We start from the raw sequence: 19,889 nt of genomic DNA on the forward strand, positions 1-19,889 counted from the left end.
CTGTCCTGTCCTGTCCTGTCCTGTCCTGTCCTGTCCTGTCCTGTCCTCTCCTCTCCTCTCCTCTCCTCTCCTCTCCTCTCCTCTCTGGGATGTCAACACCGAACAGCTCTTTGGGGAATATCATTAGTGGGACAGAGGGAAATGGGGTAGGATGGCAAGTCAAAGGTGTGCTCCCCCTCTTCCTGAAAGGCCAAGTGAGTTTTATTCTCAGCTGCAGGTGGGGAAGCGCTCAGAGGTGGCCTCCCTTCCCTGCAAGGCTGGCTGGCTGCTGGGCTTGTCCCAGACATAAACTAGACTTGGCTAATAAGGGTCTTGGCAGAGGTCTGTGAGTGAGCATTGGGATTTTATAGGAGCCACTGCAGCTTGTCTGTACTAACGATTGCTCTATAGAATAAGAATCCCTTAGGGGCCAGTTACGGTGGTTTTAGGCCGGTGTTGTGCTGGCAGTGCTGGACAGAAAAGATTTAAAGCACGGCTGGATCTGACCCTTAGTCCTTACTCTAGAGTCAATATTTATTCTGTATGGTGCACTCAGGATTTAGCCGGGAAGACATAAGCTTCCAATTTGTTCACTTGCAAGAGCTGTAATACGAGCTACAAATTGAGAAGTAGTAAAAGTTGTATTTTGCCAAATTTTATTTTAAAGCTGTTGAGTGTAACCATTTTAATGGTCTCAAAAATAAAATAAAGAAAATAAAGGAAGGAAGAATCTTGGAGCTCTGTAGCCAACCAGATCTATGTCTCTTGCACACAGCTCGCAGAGGCACCGCAGGAATGGGAGTGACAGAATAATGCTCCTTTTCTAGAAAGTTTTAAAAGCCTTGATTTAGTAGGTGCATCTGACATAAATACAGTTCCCAGTCTCCCAGTAATCTTCTCACGTTCAAAGCCTGCAGAGAAGTGAAGTGCCCTGGTTTGAAGCAGGCAGATAGCGCAGTTGGCATGGCGGGGCAGGGGGATCCGGCTGCCAGGCCGCATTCCTACGGGAACCTGGCCTGGCCGCTTCCAGGGAGGCCTCCGCAGCTGGTGGCGAGCGAGGTGCTCAGCCCAGCCCGCATGCGCTGCCTGATCCGCCTAGGTGGGCTCCTCCAGGCCGCTCCAGAGAAGCCAAACGGTGCCAGAGGTATTAAAGGGAATACACATTTTTATCATCCGTAGTTCCCTGCTTTGAAACAAGTATTTGAAATATCGGGGGTTTCTGTCTATTGAGGAGTATATTTTTGATGAAGAGCAATACTGACAAGTATATTTACAGTGTTTTCTAAAGGAGAAACATAAATCTGTTGAAATATGGAAGTCTCTTGTTGGCTTAAGCTAGTCCATGGTTGCAGGAAGATTAGATAAAAGCTTGAGTGGAAAGAACAGACAGAATGCAAACTACCTTTTTGGTAAGTTGGATTTCTCCATTTAGGCCAGTAAAACTTAGCTTTAGGGAAAAGAAAAAAAAAGAAAAAAAAAGAAAAAAAAAAAAAGGATATTAAAACAATCTTTGACACAGGATGGATGGGAGTTGAAACCAGACCAGAAATGGCTATGTTGATTCTGGAAGGAGATTTATTTTCCCCAGGAGAGTGATGTTGACCAAACTTAAGCCGTCAATAATCCCTGTAATTAGTCTATACCTGTTTCATAGTGTAGGTTGAAAAATTATATAGAGCGTTCTGAAAATAGCAGGACCACAGGATGACTTGAACTCTGTAGCAGATGTCTCAGTCCAGAACTGGAACTTGATGGAAGTATATTAGCATCGTCTTTTGCTCAAATAAAGCCACTGCTGTCACATTTCTGTGACTGGCAGATTTATTCCCTGAAGATGTTATTGGCAGAGGGAATATGGAACAGAAAGGATGCTTCCATCCTCTAGAAATTTCTGCTTCACCATTTGCAAAATTGCCTAATATGGAAAAAAGTATTTTTCTTTGAAGATGGCTAATAACTTTATGCTCTTTCACTTAGGAACATTGCCTCTAGTCCCTGTTTCTGCTCCTCAGGTGCTGTATTTCCCTTTACTACTGTGCTTGTATGTTAGCACCATTGCTGACATGAGACTCGGCTTAGCTCAGTTGCCAAAAATGGTTAGCCCTTTGCCTGCCATTTGCTAATAAGGAACTGCAGATCTGCTCCACCGTAACCAACTCTCATATATTGTAAATATATTTTTTACATTTGTAGTGATACTTTTAATATGAAGAAGCAAATTAGGAAAATTTACAAAGTTTTACTTGGATTACATTTTGTCTTTTTCCTGTTGGAGGATCAGACAAGATACCAATTTAAAAATCCATTAACACATCAAAGCTGAATGACTTCATGACCTAAAATATTATGGTTTCTGTCTAATAGATTGCTATTATTTTGTACTATATGGGAATCCTCTAGTTACATTTTTAGCTTGATTTTTGCTGTAAAATAAATAATTGATAACTGGTGGCAGAGTAGTAATTCTATTAACATCAAATCATCAGGCTTTACTAATGTCCATTCTTTCTTTGAAAGTGTTATTAAGTATGTGTATTTTTAGCACTTATTGTAAGTGATTACAAGAGCTATCATTTTTTGAATTTTAGATACATTTTTTCTTTTATATACTTTACTATTTCATCATCTGTTGGTTTTATTCAGTGGAGAAAACATAAGTGTACTAGCAGTTTTTCTGACAGTTTCTAATTAGAGATTATATTAAGCCATATCCCATCCTCTGCAGCTGATACTTAAGGTATTTCTAAGGATTTTGTATAAAAACAAATGGAAGAGCTCTGGGTTTTGTCCTCCTGGATTTTTGTCTTCTAAAGAAATGTTGAATGTTGAACAAACCCCCTTTTTAACAAAACAAAACAAAATACATTTTAAACATTGAATTTGTCAAAAACTCCAAGGGAGAATCCTCCTTTTACTGCAAGGGAGAACTGATCTTCCTGCTACAGAGATACTGCTCAGTTTTCCTTTTTCAGGTGCATTCCTTGTGCTGGTCTTTTCTGTAATGCAAAGAGTAGCTTGCAGTAGCAAATTATGGCAGGTACATAATACGGCAGGTACATCTTTTAGATATGTATTTGGTCTGTAGGTTTCTCTATTGAGGAGGCAGACACATATTCTTGAGTACTATCCCACTAGTGTTACTGGTCTGGAAGCTTACTTGTTTTCACTACTTTTTTTTTTGTACCTTAATGGTCACATCCTGGCCAGGATTTCATTCTGGTCCCTGAAACATTTAATGAGAAGCATAGAAGGCCTAAAAGTATTAGCTGGAGTGAGGTATTGAAAGGGGATTTGCCAATGGGATTCAGGAATAATCCAGGTTTAGCAAAGGTGTAGGAATGAAGAGCAACACTGGGCAGCTCTCTTTGTACTAATTCAGGAAGGTGAGACAGTACTAGTTTAGATTTGCAGTTATCCTTAAAAGACCTTTAAAAAACTTCACACTCATGCTCTTCAAAATATGCTTGCTCAGATCTCTGAGATGCGACGTGACATTTTTCCAATGGGTGAATAAATGAAATTTTCAGGCCTCTACTGTAAATAATAAAAAAAAATTCTTCAGCATCTATACTTAATAATTTCTTACGACTGTATTTTTTTTTTTCTACAGAAAATCTGAAGACAGTCATGCCTATTAGATGTCTAGAAGATGCAGGTAATTGTTTTATACAAAAAAGGCATATATTCACATTCCCTTCTTGTTTTCTTGTACTTCTCTAATGTTTCTTCAAGCCCAATTCAGTTTTTGTACTGTAGGAATTAAAAATATTCAAGTATCTTTAATACTGCTTTATTTATATAACCTTTCTTTCTCTCTACTGTAAAATAGTGACTTTATAATTCTCACTGTTTCATCCAGAAAATATCCTCTGTTTGAATAATACAGAAGCAGGAAGCCTACATTGTTCTTCTAATTCAAATGCTGTACTTGCCTGTGAATGTCATACCTCCAAGTTTTCTTCTTTGTAATAGAACTTTGGAATTCTGTTGCATTTAAGCATAAAAACTGCATGTATTAGCTGGATAGAAATGTTTCAACATTGAAATCTAAAATGCTTAAGTCACATAAAACAGTCAGAGCTCATTCCTCTAATATGTGTTTTACCTCTAGCAAGACATTCTCACTAAAATTTAATATGGTGTTTGGAAGATGGAGATGTGGAAAGGTACTAATACTGTTGTGTTCAGAATGCTTAGTTGATGTCTTTTTTGACTGTATAAAAGTAGTGTAAAAAGGTGATCAAGACTTCCTTGAAAAAAAAATAGATGACATAAGGTAAGGAGTACTTCACTTTAGCCATCTTAAAGCTTGGTATATTATCCAAGGTAGTCATCTAGGATTTCTGCCTAGCCAACAGTGAGAAACAGCCATCTCCAGAGTGTAGGGATGTATGCATAGACATCACATACGTCTGAAGCACACACTATGATATGGAAAGATTTCTCCTCTGGAGGTACTCATCACTGTCCTCTGACTTAAGAGGAAAGCCAGGTGACTAAAGTGCATGTCTGAACTGCGGGTGAGTAATACTGGATAAGGTAGTTCCTGCCGATGGGGTTAGGACTGTATTTAGCAGTGTATATAGCAGTGATTTGCTGAAAGGTCTTTTAAAGTAGATGTCAGACTTTCTGAGAATCAAACCTCTTTAAACTGTCCTGAGAAAGCCTTCAGAACTTACTGTTCAGGTTGGAAAGTGTAGATCACTGTTTTCTATTCTTAGGGCTTTTATTGAGTAGTGATTACACTTTTGTGAAATCTCTGGAACCATTCTATACTGTCTCTTGTCACAAAATGGGATTTGTGAAATGCAGTTACCTTTACTTAAGTCTCTTAGTATTTTTAATGAAAGGCTGAATAAAAATACAACCAACTGTAGTGATGTTGTTTTGCCCAGCTATATTAATTGGTGCTTGGGTTTCCTTTTTTTTTTTGCCTTTTCCTTACAGATGCCTGTGTCACCATGGAGGAGATGAAGAGAACCTTGCTCTAGTAGATCACAAATATCTCTGCGTCATTCTGCATTTCAGTGTTTAATAACAATGGAAAATGTCCAAATGCTATAACAAGTATTTGCAAATGTATAATAAACTGTTTAGGAAAGTTCATGCCATGAACAGGACTGTATAATAATCACATTAGTGTACAGACACAAATCTAATGCCTATAGACTACTGCGTGGAAAGTTCCAAAGAGAAAGAAAAGTCTGTGAACTTGCAACAGCCCTGGAAAAATGGGAGCAACAAAACTTTAAAAAGCACAGCTTTGGACACACTCCATGAGTCTGCACAGCTTTCAACTGAACTAGCACTTAAGACCTTGTGTAACAAAATGGACTCTGGGGACACAGCTATAGGGCAAAAAGCTACCTCAAGGTCTGGAGAAACTGCTAAAGTACCAAGTAGATGGAGGCAAGAACATTCAGCTGTTATTAAGATGAGCACTTTTGGCAATCAAGAAGTACAGAGGCAACCACAAATAGATCACGAGCAAATTGGAAACACAGCATCAGCACAACTTTTTGGTTCTGGGAAACTGGTATCATCGAATGAGGCTGCACAGCAAGTCACAGAGAAGCAATATCCACAGCATCGTCCAACTCCTTACTCATGTCAACATTCACTTTCTTTCCCACAGCATTCATTGCCACAAGGCTTCTTGCACAACATAAAGCCACATCAGAGCTTGGAAGGCCCTCCTTGGCAGTTTCCTAGCCACTTGCAATCAGTTGCCTCAGAGGACTTATTTCCTTTTCATATGCATAGCCATAGTGGAGGTTTCTCCAGGAAGAAGATTTCAAGTTTGAACCCTGCATACAGCCAATATTCACAGAAATCTTTAGATCAATCAGAAGATGCTCACAAAAAGGAGCACAAACCCAAAAAGCCTGGCAAATACATTTGTCCTTACTGTAATCGGGCTTGTGCCAAACCTAGTGTACTTAAAAAGCATATTAGGTCTCATACTGGGGAGCGACCGTACCCTTGTGTTCCTTGTGGTTTCTCCTTCAAGACGAAGAGTAATCTCTACAAGCACAGGAAGTCACATGCCCATGCAATTAAAGCAGGACTGGTACCTTTCACAGAGTCAGCAGTCTCCAAATTGGACCTAGATGCCAGTTACATTGATGTGGAAGCCGAAATACATTCAGATGGTGAGCAGAGCACAGACACTGACGAGGAGAGCTCACTGCTTGTGGAAGGGTCTGACAAAATGAGCCCTGTTCCGCAGCTCCCCCTGGACATTGCTAGCAGAGGCAATTTTCACTCCTCCATGGAAGAGTCCTTGGTGGGGCCAATGAAAGTGCCCATTTTGATTATCCCTAAAAGTGGAATTCAGTTACCCAGTGAGAGTTCACCCTATATTGGCTCTGATATGTTGCAAAACCCATCCTTAAGTACTAAGTCTGATGACTCTCACACAGTTAAACAGCGACTTGCACTAAGACTCTCAGAGAAAAAAGGGCAAGATTCTGAGCAGTCATTAAACCTCCTGAGCCCACACAGTAAAGGAAGCACTGACTCTGGTTACTTTTCCCGCTCAGAAAGTGCTGAGCAGCAAATAAGCCCACCAAATACTAATGCAAAGTCTTATGAAGAGATCATCTTTGGGAAGTTTTATAGGATTAATCAAAGGACAGCACTAACAGTAGCCACAACAAATCAGGAACACAGTTTAATGGGTAGAAAGGGTAAAGCAGAGCCATTACCTCTCTTAAATAACAGATTGGATATAAAGATGCTTGAGGAACATATTTCTCAGCTTACTCCAGGTAAAGAAGAACTCATTGACTCCAGTAATTTGAGCACTATTAAATCTACACAAGTTTATCCAGGCAGCAATACAGAATCCAGACAATCCCAGAGCGCTTCATCCATCAAAAGTGAATCTAACTTGTATCAAGCCAGTCAGCAGAGTGAGATGCCTGTCCTTCTAGAGCCCCCAATAGATTCTTCTCCTCTTATTAGAAGTAACTCCATGCCAACCTCTTCTGCAAACAGCCTAAGTATTCCCCCATCTCTGAGAGGAAGCCATTCATTTGATGAGAAGATGACTGGCTCAGATGATGTATTTTACCCTGGCACAGTGGGAATATCCCACCAAAGGATGTTGAGAAGACAGGCTGCCTTTGAACTGCCCTCTGTGCAGGAAGGGCACTCAGATTCAGACTATCATGGAAGACCAGGGAAAAATATAATTATTGCTTCCAACAGACAACCAGCAGGTGACAAAGGACCATCCTCAAAAGAGAAGAAAGCAGGAGACAAGACCTTTTATGACTATGATGCCAGTGGAAAGCACTACAGAAAATGGGAAGAATATGAAACTCAGAAGCAAAACTACAGGGACTCGCCATCCTTAGGTGGAACAAACAAGGGAGGAGAGTACTTCATTGATCCACTTGGACAGTCTCAGGCAGTGCCATCCATGCTTGGAACAACTTTTGAAAACAGAAAGCGCAGGAAAGAGGAGAGTGTTGGAGATGAGGAGGACAGTCCCATGCTTTGCAGCAGTACAACTGGCACCGCTGGAGGAATTCAGCCTTTGGACTTTGATCCCAAATCCCAAATTCAGGACGTGCCAAGGAGTGGATTTTCCCTTCAAGGTCTGGACAATTCTGCTCATTGCCATGCAGAGCGTTTTGAAATGTGCAGGCCTTACTTGCAGTCTGGAAGTCCTGCAGCTTCTCTGGAAGACTCATCCTTAATTGCAGAGCAAGAAAAGACTGCAGAATCCCTAACTAGAAAGCCCCCTGGAAATGTCATCTCTGTCATTCAGCACACAAATTCATTGAGCAGGCCAAACTCATTTGAAAGGTCTGAATCTACTGAACATGTTGTATGCCAGCAGGATAAGATCTATTCACCATCTGAAACATGTGAGAGTGAGATTTCTGAGTCCCCAATGAGCCCAGACCGAGCTCCACAAACAGAAAATCCTGACACCAGTAAGCCATCTCCATCCCAGCAACCTCAGCCATATCATATGCAGCCCAGATTGGTTCGCCAGCACAACATACAGGTACCTGAAATTCGTGTCACAGAGGAGCCAGATAAGCCTGAAAAAGAAAAAGAAGTGCAGAACAAAGAGCAGGAGAGACCCACTGAAGAATTCCAGTGGCCCCAGAGAAGTGAAACCCTTTCTCAACTTCCAGCTGAAAAGCTACCACCCAAAAAGAAGCGCTTACGACTGGCTGACATGGAGCACTCCTCTGGAGAGTCGAGCTTTGAGTCCACAGGTACAAGCCTCTCTCGCAGCCCTAGCCAAGAAAGTAATTTGTCCCACAGTTCGAGTTTTTCAATGTCCTTTGAAAGAGAAGAAACAATGAAGTTCATCACACCTCCCAAACAAGATGAGTTTGGAAAACAGTCTGAGTTTTTAACAGTTCCAGCTGGTGCTTACTCACTTTCCGTCCCTGGGCATCACCATCAGAGGGAAATGAGACGCTGCTCATCTGAACAGATGCCCTGTCCTCACGCTGCTGAAATCCCAGAGATCCGAAGTAAATCCTTTGATTATGGGAACCTGTCTCATGCCTCTTCAGCTGGGACACCTACTACTGCACTATCTCCATCACGAGAAAGGAAGAAATGCTTCTTGGTTCGCCAGGCTTCCTTTAGTGGTTTTCCAGAGATTTCCCAGACTGATCAGGGCACAGAACAAAGTATAAAGCAGGAACAGATGGAACAAGCACAGGCTGGTCTCCGCTCCTCCCAGCTTGCCTGGCATCACTCCCCTTCCTCTGTACTTCAGCCCATTCAGGTAGATGACTCTGGAAAACAGGCTGTTGGTTCCTGTGCTCAGCTTGGTAATAGCTCAGCCCACCTTGCCCAGCAACAGGCTCTTCTTGCAGATAGTCCAGAAATGTTAAGGACTCCTTTGATCCAACAAGCACCTTATATTTCCAACAAACATCCATCAGAGCAGCAGCAGCTATTTGCACATCAGGATAAGGTCCCATTTCCCCCTATTCATAACGCCTTATTTCAGTTCCCATATCCAACTGTCTGCATGGTTCACTTACCACCATCTCAGCAGCCAGTCCTGTGGCAGTCATGCACAGAACCTCTACACTTCCAGCATCATTTTGTACAACAGCTGCAGAAATCTTATGTCAAGCCACCTTTCCAAACAGACGTTCCTCCAAGTTACCACCTGGAACATAATTCAGAGTTTATTGGAAAGAAACCAGCTGATTATGTACATGCTAAAGAGCAAGCATACCAGCATTACTCAGGAATATCTGGGCAGTATTCAAAAACTACTCTTGCTAAGTACCAGTCAGACCATAGCGTTAAACCGACAGATACCTCCTCTGAGCAGCATCTTCAGACAGAGTTTGACTCCCCATCAGACGGATCTGTACAGTCTTTGCCAGGAACAGTTGTTCCCGTCAGGATTCAAACCCATGTGCCATCATATGGTAGTGTCATGTACACAAGCATTTCCCAGATCCTTGGACAGAGCAACAGTCCAGCAATTGTCATTTGTAAAGTTGATGAGACTGTTTCTCAAAGAACATTGGCAACTAATGCAACAATGCATGGAATTGGATTTAACATAGCTCAGATGTTAGGTCAGCATGGAGGGCTAGAAAAATATCCTTTGTGGAAAGTGCCGCAGACACTATCACTTGGACTGGAGCCCTCAATTCCCCTCTGTTTGACTTCCAGTTCTGACATGGCTTCTACCTTGGGAGGAGGCAAACGAATGCTTTCACCTGCCAGTAGCTTGGAGCTCTTCATGGAGACCAAGCAACAGAAACGAGTCAAAGAAGAAAAAATGTATGGTCAGATAGTTGAGGAGCTAAGTGCCGTTGAGTTAACTAACTCAGATATAAAGAAAGATTTTCCAAGAATGCAGAAGCCTCAACTGGTAAGGCAGAGCTGTACTACTGAGCCAAAAGAAAGTCTGCCATCCATGTCATCCTCTTCACCGCTGTCATCCTCATCATCTCAAGATTACCCACCTGTCAGCATGCCGACAGCTGATGCTTTCCCACTAAGCAGGGAGAAACTTTCAAGTTTTGATTCCACATCACCAGGGCAAAAGTCCAGTGGCCCTTCAGAAGGAAGAGACTCACCAGAAGAACTGGATGTGGATGAAACAGCCTCAGATATGAGCATGAGTCCACAGAGGTCTTCGTTGCCACCAGGAGAAATTCAGCCAGAAGACCAACTGAAACATCAAAAAATGCCTCTTGGGATGCTAGTCCAGATGGCATCCAATAACAGTGGGAAAGTCACAGGTTCTACCATTCTCCTGACAGACGTAGCAGATTTTCAGCAGATCCTTCAGTTCCCAAGTCTTCGCACTACTACAACTGTGAGCTGGTGTTTCTTAAACTATACAAAACCCAATTACATTCAGCAACCAACCCTCAAATCTTCTGTTTACGCTTCATGGTGTATAAGTTCATGTAACCCAAACCCATCTGGGCTAAGTACAAAGACCACTTTAGCACTTCTAAGGTCCAAGCAAAAAAACACCACGGAAATCTACACTCTGGCTGCTATGCATAGACCTGGAGCTGGTAAACTGACATCATCAAGTGCATGGAAGCAATTTGCGCAGGTAAATAAGAGGTTTTAATAAAATTAAAATAATATATCTTTATTTGAGAAAATACTAGTAAACTATGAAATGTAAAATTCCCCCTCTCACCCCCCCCTGCAAAAAAATAATAATATATATATATATCCCCATTGAGAAATCCGGCTTTAACATCTTCCCATGACAACTTATGAGCCTCGATTTACCCCTCTGCAAACTCTGATACTTCTGCTGCCTCTGTCTCCATTTTGAGAATCAGTTGTGAAAAGTGAGGCTTTTATAGCCTTCTCTTCACATGTGCCAGAACCCGATACATTATCTCCTTTTATTTTTCCTACCTTTTTGCCATGTCCTGATTCAAACAGTAGACACAAACATCCGCGCAAGTTCATAAGTAAAGATTAAGTTAAAATTGAATAAGGATTTTCAGGTCATTTTAATGTCTTTTACATATTGACTCTTCCTCATGAACTAATCATTAGATAATGGTGCCAGGGAAAATTCTGTAATAGCAATAAATTACCTTCTGAGGCTTTTCCATCTCTATTTTCCATGATTTTTTTTTTTTTTTTCCCCTGGGGAAAGATATGGTGCTGTCTTTTCTGTCAAGACTCTCATAAAAATTTGTCCGTGCTGCCCCCTCTCTTATTCTCCATCAAATTGAATGGGACAAATTAATTCATCATGTTGCACCAAAATGAGAGTTTGGCTTTGACCTGGAATGTTAAAAGTACTTGAAATGAAGTGTGCCTTTATTGTGTGTTCCAGCAGTAACACCATTCCTTGACTTTGTTCTACAGATGAAACACGAGCCATTCTTCTTGTTTGGCAGCAAGCTTGAAAAGAAAGTAGTGGGGAATATTATAAAAGAAAGAGTAAAAGGAGACATTCATGGAGATAAAGACATTACATCCAAACAAACTGAGCCGATACGAATTAAAATCTTTGAAGGAGGGTAAGAAAATGCAACTGGAAATTTCAAGCTCAGCCTGTCGTATTAAAAAGATTTGAAAATGAACATGAATGAACTGGGATGTAAACAGTCTCCTGTATTTCTGCCATGTATTGTAGCTCCCGAGCTTCTTTTTCTTTTGTGTATATGTCAGTCTTAAAACAAACTACAGGATACCTGTATAGTTAGTTACTCTTGGCTCAACCTGTGCTATTAGGACAATTATATGTTTTCATATCTGTGTGAGAGCACTCACTCTAAATTGACACTTTCATTCTTTAGGTCAAAAATAAATGGATGGACAGTTAACATTTTGCCGTTTTCTATATATATATATATATTTTTGTATCTAATGGCTTCTGTGAGGACATCCTCAATTTTTAGACTCTGTGTGCCTCCACTTACTTGAATGGGTTAGCTAGGTATGCTTACTCTTACTCTTGTAATGCTACATTATTAGATTTTGGATTTTTGAGATAAAGCATAAGATGTAAATGTAAGATAGCAATGAAATCTATAGTATCTAAGCCTAATCCATAGTTCTGTCAAGTAAGGTTGATAAAATGATGCTTAATTTTACTACAGCCATCTATTACTCATGTGATAATAGAAACAACTAACAAAGAGAGGGTGAAAGGAGACCTGAAAGCCCATTAGCAATGTTTTGAGGCTTATGAAGCTTGTTATAATTTTTTTTTATTTTTTTTAAATGGACAGTTGTTTGCCTCTCTTGGAGTATACTATAAAATGTAAGAAACTGTTTTATTTGTTTTAAAGAATTCTGATGATGCAATTAATTTGACAGAGGTTAGTAGTGAATAGTCAAGTGGCTGAACAAGCTGTTTTTTTAGTCTTACCACACCCAAGTGGTCTCATAGCAATGTGTTATTGGGATAACTAAATAGGTCAGGATGGAGATGTGATAAATTTGTACACGCCTTTCATTCCTCCATCATTTGGTACTCTAAAATCTCAGGTGTCCTTCATTCCTATCATGTGTTTTGAATCCCCTTGGATAGTCTCCATGAAATGAACATTGGTGTTTCCTGCTAGTCTGCAACAATAAAAGGGTATAGCCTACATCTTGCTTGAAAGACTGAAAATGTTATTTTGGAGATTGTTACAGGTATGCTGGCCCAGACAGCCTGATCGTGGCTGTTCTCTGTAGCTTTACAGAGAACTTAATCCCCCAGTCAGTAAGGCAGCTACATGAGAGTGACCCAAATTCAGGGGTGAGCGTAAGTTTATAAGAAATTTAAAGAGCTGTTGCTTAGATTCACGCCCACTTTGAAGAATAAAATTTACCTGCTTCCCACTACGTATCATTTCTGAATTTGGATCAGTCAGTTGAAGATGGTCTGCACTGATGTAAGGTGCATGATGAGAGGTCAGAAGAGTAAAAGTTTGTTAAGAAAAGCAACTTTTAGAAGGATTCAGATTAGTACGGGCTGTAACAGATCACTCTACCATCTAGCATTTTTTTAAGAAGCTTTGTACATCACTTTCACCATCTTAAGTTTCCTTGTACACCAATAAGGTTTATGTAACTATTTGTGTAAAGGCATATAATTCACATCAGCCAGACTTACCTCCTAGTAATATTTGGCTATGTTTACTCTACTTTATTAGAGTGGAACAAAAAGAGAGAAACCATAATATGCGCATTAATTTCTGGAGTTGGAGGAGGGGAGAGGGAAAAATAATCTGTGCAATATACTTCCCTAATAAGATCATATAACCTGCAAAGCTTCAGTGAATGAGGTGATACAGTGTTAATCAGTCCACCCTTTCTTTATAGATCATAATTTTAATGTGCATTTTATAGGAATTGTTTGTGGAAGGGTAGATTTTTTCTTTTTACTAGTTTGGTTGCTGTTGTTTTTTTAATGGATCAAATATTCTTTACATGTTATAACCATGACTTTCATTATTTTCTGTCCTGACTAATGAGTTTGTCCTCCTCTTCAGGTTTTTGTTTGTGACTTCTGAAAGCTAGGTTTTTAACAGGGATGGGTTTTCATGCTTGCTTGCTCTTTTCTGTAGAGCTGTTCTGTTCTACTCTGTTCTCTTCTGCTTTCATCAAGCTCAGCTTTGCATCACCTGAGCACACACAAGCAGTGCACTGGACTATGCAGCAGATGTCTGTCGTGTTTGTTTCATGTTCTCCCCTCCTAGACAGACAAGCATGCATAGTGATATCTTGTTTCAGCAGGCTATTATCCTCTAGTTTTTGTTTGTCTTAAAGAGTGGATTTACTCACAGTTCTTGGTAATTTTTGTTCTGTAAATGTGGAGAAGGCAATTCAGAATTCACATTTGAGAAAGACCTGCAACCATCACAGTTTTTAGTTCCTGGGAAAGTCTATCCACTACACAGGGAAGTGTAGTCATGCAGATGCTCTGTGCCAGGGGAGTGGAGCGCTTGTACATGAGGTATAAGTAGGTTTAAAAAAACAAATAGGGCTGGGGACTGGGGATCTGTGAGAAGGTGAGGTAACAGAATGAACGGAGTTCAGCAGAAAAGTAGGTGTCATAGCACATCACCACATCACTTGCTGCATCAAAGTCAGTCAAGAGCTGTTTGTAAGCATCACAGAAGAGGGGGTTTTGAAGGAGGAAGCTAACAACCATACTATTACCTCTGGCAGGTGGCTTGATTGAAATTAAATTATTTGAATCACAAAATCTTCTTTCCACCAACTGTGACTACCAAACCTTGGTGCAATATGAAGCAATATTCCTCAGTGAAAATCAGCAACTTGAAGTTCAGTAGTTGCTACAGTACAGTTAGATACTCACAGTGTGAAGCTGAAAGAAAGGAGGGATAGAGAATGTTCCCGCTCATCTGACATCTTGCTTAATGACTTTACCAGCTCACAGCAAAATTGCACAGTTTTTTAATGTTTGTTCTTGTATATCTATCAGTAAGAGACTCTAATTGAAAATCCCCAATAAAATAGCATTTCAGTTAGAAATTGCATGACTCTGAGGTTTATGAATGCTTTTTAGCTCTAGAGCCCCATTCACATCAAGCTCAGAGTACAATAGTCACATGAAAGTTGTGCAGTGAGAAAGGGGAAATCATTGAAAGAGTCGAGAGAAGCACAAGTTAGTAGTAAGCTCTAATATTCCTGGGGGCTAGGAAAGGTATTCACCATAGACTCTGACTTCTCGTGCTTCAGTGTTTGGACCAGACCATATTTAAATGTCAAATTTGTGTGTGTCATTTTTCTTGCAGTTGTTGTGCTGGTGGGGCATACTTAGAGAGCCAAGGTCAATTGTGGTAAAGAACTGTGCATATGAGTGACAAAGAGATGACTCTTGTCTAATTGACTTTGTGCCCAGTGGGATCTGAGAGGTGACAGAAGGTGGTGGAATGAGGTCAGGCAGAGGATGTCATAACACAACATTTTTCTTAGCAGTATCAGGCAGGGATAGTTTGGTAGACTCTATCTCAGCAAAATCAGACTGTAGGGAGAGATGAAGAGAAGATGGCAGTCTTTCAAGCAATAATGAATATTTTTTCTGTCTGTGAAAGAAGGCTTGGAGGTGGCTGATGAAGCAGTAGATGTGAAAGAGAACCTGGGAACTGGGACACACAGAAAAGCAGAATCCCAGAAATGTACTACCAAAGCTGCTGGAGAGATGGTTCTTAAACATCATAAAACTATGTCAGTTTTGGCTGTGGTGCCAGGGACAATGAAGGAAAAGGTAGACAGCCAACTTTATTAGAAAGGGGATGAGAAAAGCTGAATTTAGGCACCCACATTTGCAAGACAAGCTGATGTTTTTCATAAATAATGAGATGGATGTGAAAACAGGACAGTGTTTTATGTATTTGTAAGATACTAGTTTCAGTATTTATATTGTCAGTGGCATTATTGAACATATGGAAGAAGTGTTCATCTAAGAAAAGCAGACTTGAAAAATGTTTCAGCTCTGTAACCCCACAATTACCACCTGCTTCTTAGTTATCATCACATTAACAGAACCTTTCACACAAACCCTTATTTATTTAAAGTGCTGACTGTCAGTACCAGTGATAGTTTGTGGTCTCTGCATCCACAGTGTGACTGAGAGGACTTTGTGCTGCTGAGGGAGAGGACAACAGAGGAAAAAGGGTAGAAAAAATGATTATTTCTCAGTTCTTGCAATTTCTGGATTTTACTCAGGTGAATGAGCATGAAGTTCTCCCTCTAGGGAATGCCCAGCAACTTCAAACCTCAGAGCAGCTGGAGCAGATCTCTTCAGCCCTTTTAGATTTCAGTCTTACCATTTTATCATAATAGTAAAGGAAATGTACATAGATTTGCATATCGTACTTATTATCTAGCTACAGATAATGTAATCAGCAAAAATAGCATGGAATGCTTACGCCTGTGCTAAGAAAAATTCCTTTAACAGGGTTCTGCTAAGTAAGCAGGTTGGAAGTTTCCAATTTTGTTTGTAGAGCAGCAAGTATCTGCGTGAGCTCAACACGGTGTCCCTTAAGGAGGGTTCCATCTTCGTGGTGTTCAGACATCTGTAGTGTAAATACGTACATACTTGCTAGTCATCTGCATTCCCTTTATGCTTAGTGGAGAGAAACAGGATGTGATTTATCTGATCCCAAGGGATAAATATACTAAAATAGGTCAAATGAATCATGCCACAAAAGGGCTCTGTCTTCAGTGGTGGTAGACGCCTGTGTGATACAAGAGTACAGATGAATCCAACACACATATCCATATTTGAGGTTGTGCTTTGTCTGTTGGAATAATCTGTTTTTTACAAGGTATTTTCACTATACCCATACTAAAGCCCTTAGGTCTCACATTTTGTTAAAAGATAACTAAGATATACAAACACAATGGGACCGGTACATTCCCTGAAAGGGAAATACTTTGTGAGTTCCAGCCTGAAAATTCAGCAGTTAATGTGGAATTCTGTGGAAGTTTCGTGTTGAGATACGTACAACATCAAATCAGATACACGGAGGTAATGTTTGTGCATGTATGTTACCTAGAGGCTGCATGATTTAAATGCTCATTCTCTTTCAACAGGTATAAATCAAATGAGGATTATGTCTATGTCAGAGGTCGTGGCCGAGGAAAGTACATTTGTGAAGAATGTGGAATTCGCTGCAAAAAGCCAAGCATGCTCAAAAAACATATCCGCACTCATACTGATGTCCGGCCTTATGTATGCAAGTTGTGCAATTTTGCCTTCAAAACTAAAGGTACTTGACCCTTTTTGCTGAACTTTTGCCACTTCCCAAACAAATCCTGAACTATTTTGCCATCTGGAATCCAAGCACCCTTTTCAGTCAAGGAAGGAATTTTCTTCAAAATAAAATGGCTGTATTTATGGGTACAGGACTCCATGAGAGAGATTGTTTTCTCCTGTTGAATTTGCCCAGGAATTTTGTGAGACTCAGAGACTCCTTGGATAGTTTCATTAAGACCTATTGGCTCTTGGCTGGTTCATCTGTCTGCAGAAAAACTGTAGTAGCATAAGAACTGCCCTTACAAATAATACTTTCTGCCAAAATTGTTATGTGGTACAAATTTTAATTGCTACAACACCCAAATGCTACCAGGAGAGTACACTTATTATGACATAATGTAGAAGCAGAGCATCAGCTGCTGAGGAAAACATGCCTTCACAGGCTTTCCAGTGGGTCAGTTTCAAGTCTATAAATAATGTATGTCTCCCAGATGGGCCACTCCATCCACTGCGGCATTAATTATGAATAGAGATCTGATAGCCTGTGTTCACGTGTATTTATCAGCACAGAAAAAAGCTTCCATTTGTCACCCTGAGGCCACAGATAATGATATTCTTTGGAATTTGGATTTGCCATGCAACTGTCTCCTTAAAAGAAAAAAAAACTTTTCTTTGATAGCATTTCTTTGTAGCACAGCCCAAATGAGCCTTACATTCTCAGTTTCTTAGCTCCCCTTTGACAGGCAAGGGAAATGGATTCTGGTCCCACTGCACTGAATTTACTTTAAGGGGGAGAGAGGAAGCTGAAAGAAATTTCTCTTGAGATCCCAGCGCAGCTTCATGGCTGTTTTGAGGATTGAGGATTGTAATAGTTTCCATGACTCCAGCACTTCTTCCTCTGCCAAAGATGGGAATAGCTGATGGATGGTAGTAGATCCATCAACCTAATTTAAGATGAGAACTTTCATCGGGGTGTAGAGACAAAGAGAAGGAGCTGCTCATGGTAGTCCCAACGGGCCATCTGCAGAGCTGTTCTCAGATCACTGTTTACATTTGACATTGCACGAGAAATGGGTCTTGAGGAGAGACTTGAAGAAGGATTGTGGTTTTGCAGCTGTGTTCAGAGAGGACATTCCAGGCAGAAGAGATGGCATGGAAATAAATGTGAAATTGCTTGCTGAGGCTGGCATTTCTGGCAGAGAAGAAGAAACAGGGAGGAGGTGGCGTGCTATTGCACAAGAGGGGGATGAGTAGGAAGAGACTAAGCCTTCAAAGTGCAAGAAGCGTCTAACTGTTGTGTTACTGCTCATTGGCAGTTGTCAGCCTCATAACTATTGTTGCTATTTTGCTGAGGACAGTAGGGGACTGGTCTTCAAAGATACTTAGGTTTTCAGTGTACACCCTATGGGTTTAACCACCTAGAGGCATCAGAAGCTGTGTTAGACTTTTCATGCAGTGCACAGACACCATAAGAAACTGGGAAGAGAATTACGTAAACTAGCCAGGACTAGCCAGGACTGAGAATCAGAGAAGAAGCTTGCGTGCTTCTAAGCTCTCCTCCACTGTCTAAGAGACTGGTGCTGTATTCCCCCCACCATGTTGCATGTGCCACCCATACCATCTGGTCAGGGTCCCAAAAGTAGCATAGGTACATTCACAGAGTGCTTTCCTTGAGGTAAGAAGTGTCATGTCTGGGTTGACGCTTTCCCTGTTGGATGTTGCAGATATGACTGAAGTGGGTAATGGATTAGAGTGATATTCATGTTTTTCTGGCTTGTTCTCTTTGCGCTCAGGGTTCTTTGCCATGAAATGTCTCTTGGGGCCAGTCTCAACCCAGTGCTCTTATCTGTGAAAAAACAGACCAAGACAGACACTCCAGGAAGTCAATAGTCTAGTGTTAGATTGCTCCCTCAGGGGAACGGGAGATCTGATTTCAAATCCCTGCTGTGTCTGGTTCAGATCCGTACTCCATAGCAGGGAACTGAACCTGGGTTTACCACATCCCAGGTGAGTACTCTAAGTACAGCTCCTCTCAGTTCAGAGATTGCAGCCAGACAGTAAACTTGCACTGAGAAATCACCCACAAATGTCTTTTTTGTTGCTTCAAAATGCTTCAAGCATGATTGTTTGGAACCCACATGTGATGTAAACGAGAGAGTCCTTAGCTTGAGGTGCCACTGTGAAACTCTGGCTGAACCCTGAACAACTGGTGTGCATTGGTGTTACATCAATGTCCAGGCAATCTGTACATATCACAAACACTAAGCTCAGGGATAGGTAACATAGAAAAGTGAGTTTTTGAGCTTGCTGGGGCATCTGAATGTAATGTGGAAAATTGGAGAGATGCCCGCATACCTCTGAGGCCCTGAGTTTAAGTATATTTGAACATTACTATTTTTTGAAGATATAAAAACCCACTCTCTGTGTTTTTTAATGAACAGGCTCTGAGGGCAATGGGCTGGATGAATCAGCCCCGTCTGTGTTTTTCTTGTTTGTTTGTTTGCTTGCTTGCTTGATTTTTTGTTTGCTTTTAAACTAAAAACCCTATTTGCAGAATAATGGAGTTAAGTTACACCAAAAGCTAACTTGGAAAGTGGTCTTTGCTATTGTCAGTTAATTAGATTCATCTCTGATCCATAGGAAATCTGACAAAACATATGAAGTCTAAAGCACACATGAAAAAATGCCTGGAGCTTGGAGTATCAATGACATCTGTAGATGATGCTGAAACTGAAGAAGCAGGTATGTCAGAATGATTTAATTTAGTTGGAATGGCCTCTGGAGTATGCAAATGACTCATTGCACTTTAGCACAGTGGCTGGCATGGGAAAATATATTAAGAGTATTTTGGGCATTTTTTTAATTAAGAGACATCTTTCTAACAAACAGGAAGTATAAAAACTATATCTGATCCATTTGTCTGAGTTATGTTTTTTATTATTTATTATTATTTTTATTACGAGGAGAAGCTAGAAATAAAACTATGACCTCTTATTTGTCCTGCATCTCATACAAAGTACCAAGTATTTTCAATTTAGATGTGAGACGTGGCGACATTCAGTGGAGTTACAAGGTGAATGATGAAATTGCTTTGTATGCTTTTCTTTTCACATAATGAATTTGAGTGTAGAGTTTTAAGGTACTATTATAAGGTGTATATATATGAAAATATTTGTGAGACCATTAAGAATGGCTTTATTTA

General features: G+C 40.5%; 1 protein-coding gene across 3 annotated transcripts in view; it reads left to right on the top strand.

Moving 5' to 3' along the window:
* The window catches only part of HIVEP2 (HIVEP zinc finger 2), a 135,336-nt gene that overhangs the window by 103,724 nt on the left and 11,723 nt on the right, over positions 1-19,889 (top strand). For all 3 annotated transcript variants that reach the window (XM_035322929.1, XM_035322931.1, XM_035322930.1), the window contains 5 exons: positions 3,590-3,634; positions 4,927-10,552; positions 11,332-11,486; positions 16,525-16,700; positions 19,328-19,429. In XM_035322929.1, coding sequence (XP_035178820.1) covers positions 5,138-10,552; positions 11,332-11,486; positions 16,525-16,700; positions 19,328-19,429 — 5,848 coding nt within the window. In that variant the 5' untranslated portion in view covers positions 3,590-3,634; positions 4,927-5,137. The remainder of the gene's footprint in view (positions 1-3,589; positions 3,635-4,926; positions 10,553-11,331; positions 11,487-16,524; positions 16,701-19,327; positions 19,430-19,889) is intronic.

The sequence above is a fragment of the Oxyura jamaicensis genome, chromosome 3 (genome assembly GCF_011077185.1).
Source record: "Oxyura jamaicensis isolate SHBP4307 breed ruddy duck chromosome 3, BPBGC_Ojam_1.0, whole genome shotgun sequence".
Classification (NCBI taxonomy): domain Eukaryota; kingdom Metazoa; phylum Chordata; class Aves; order Anseriformes; family Anatidae; genus Oxyura; species Oxyura jamaicensis.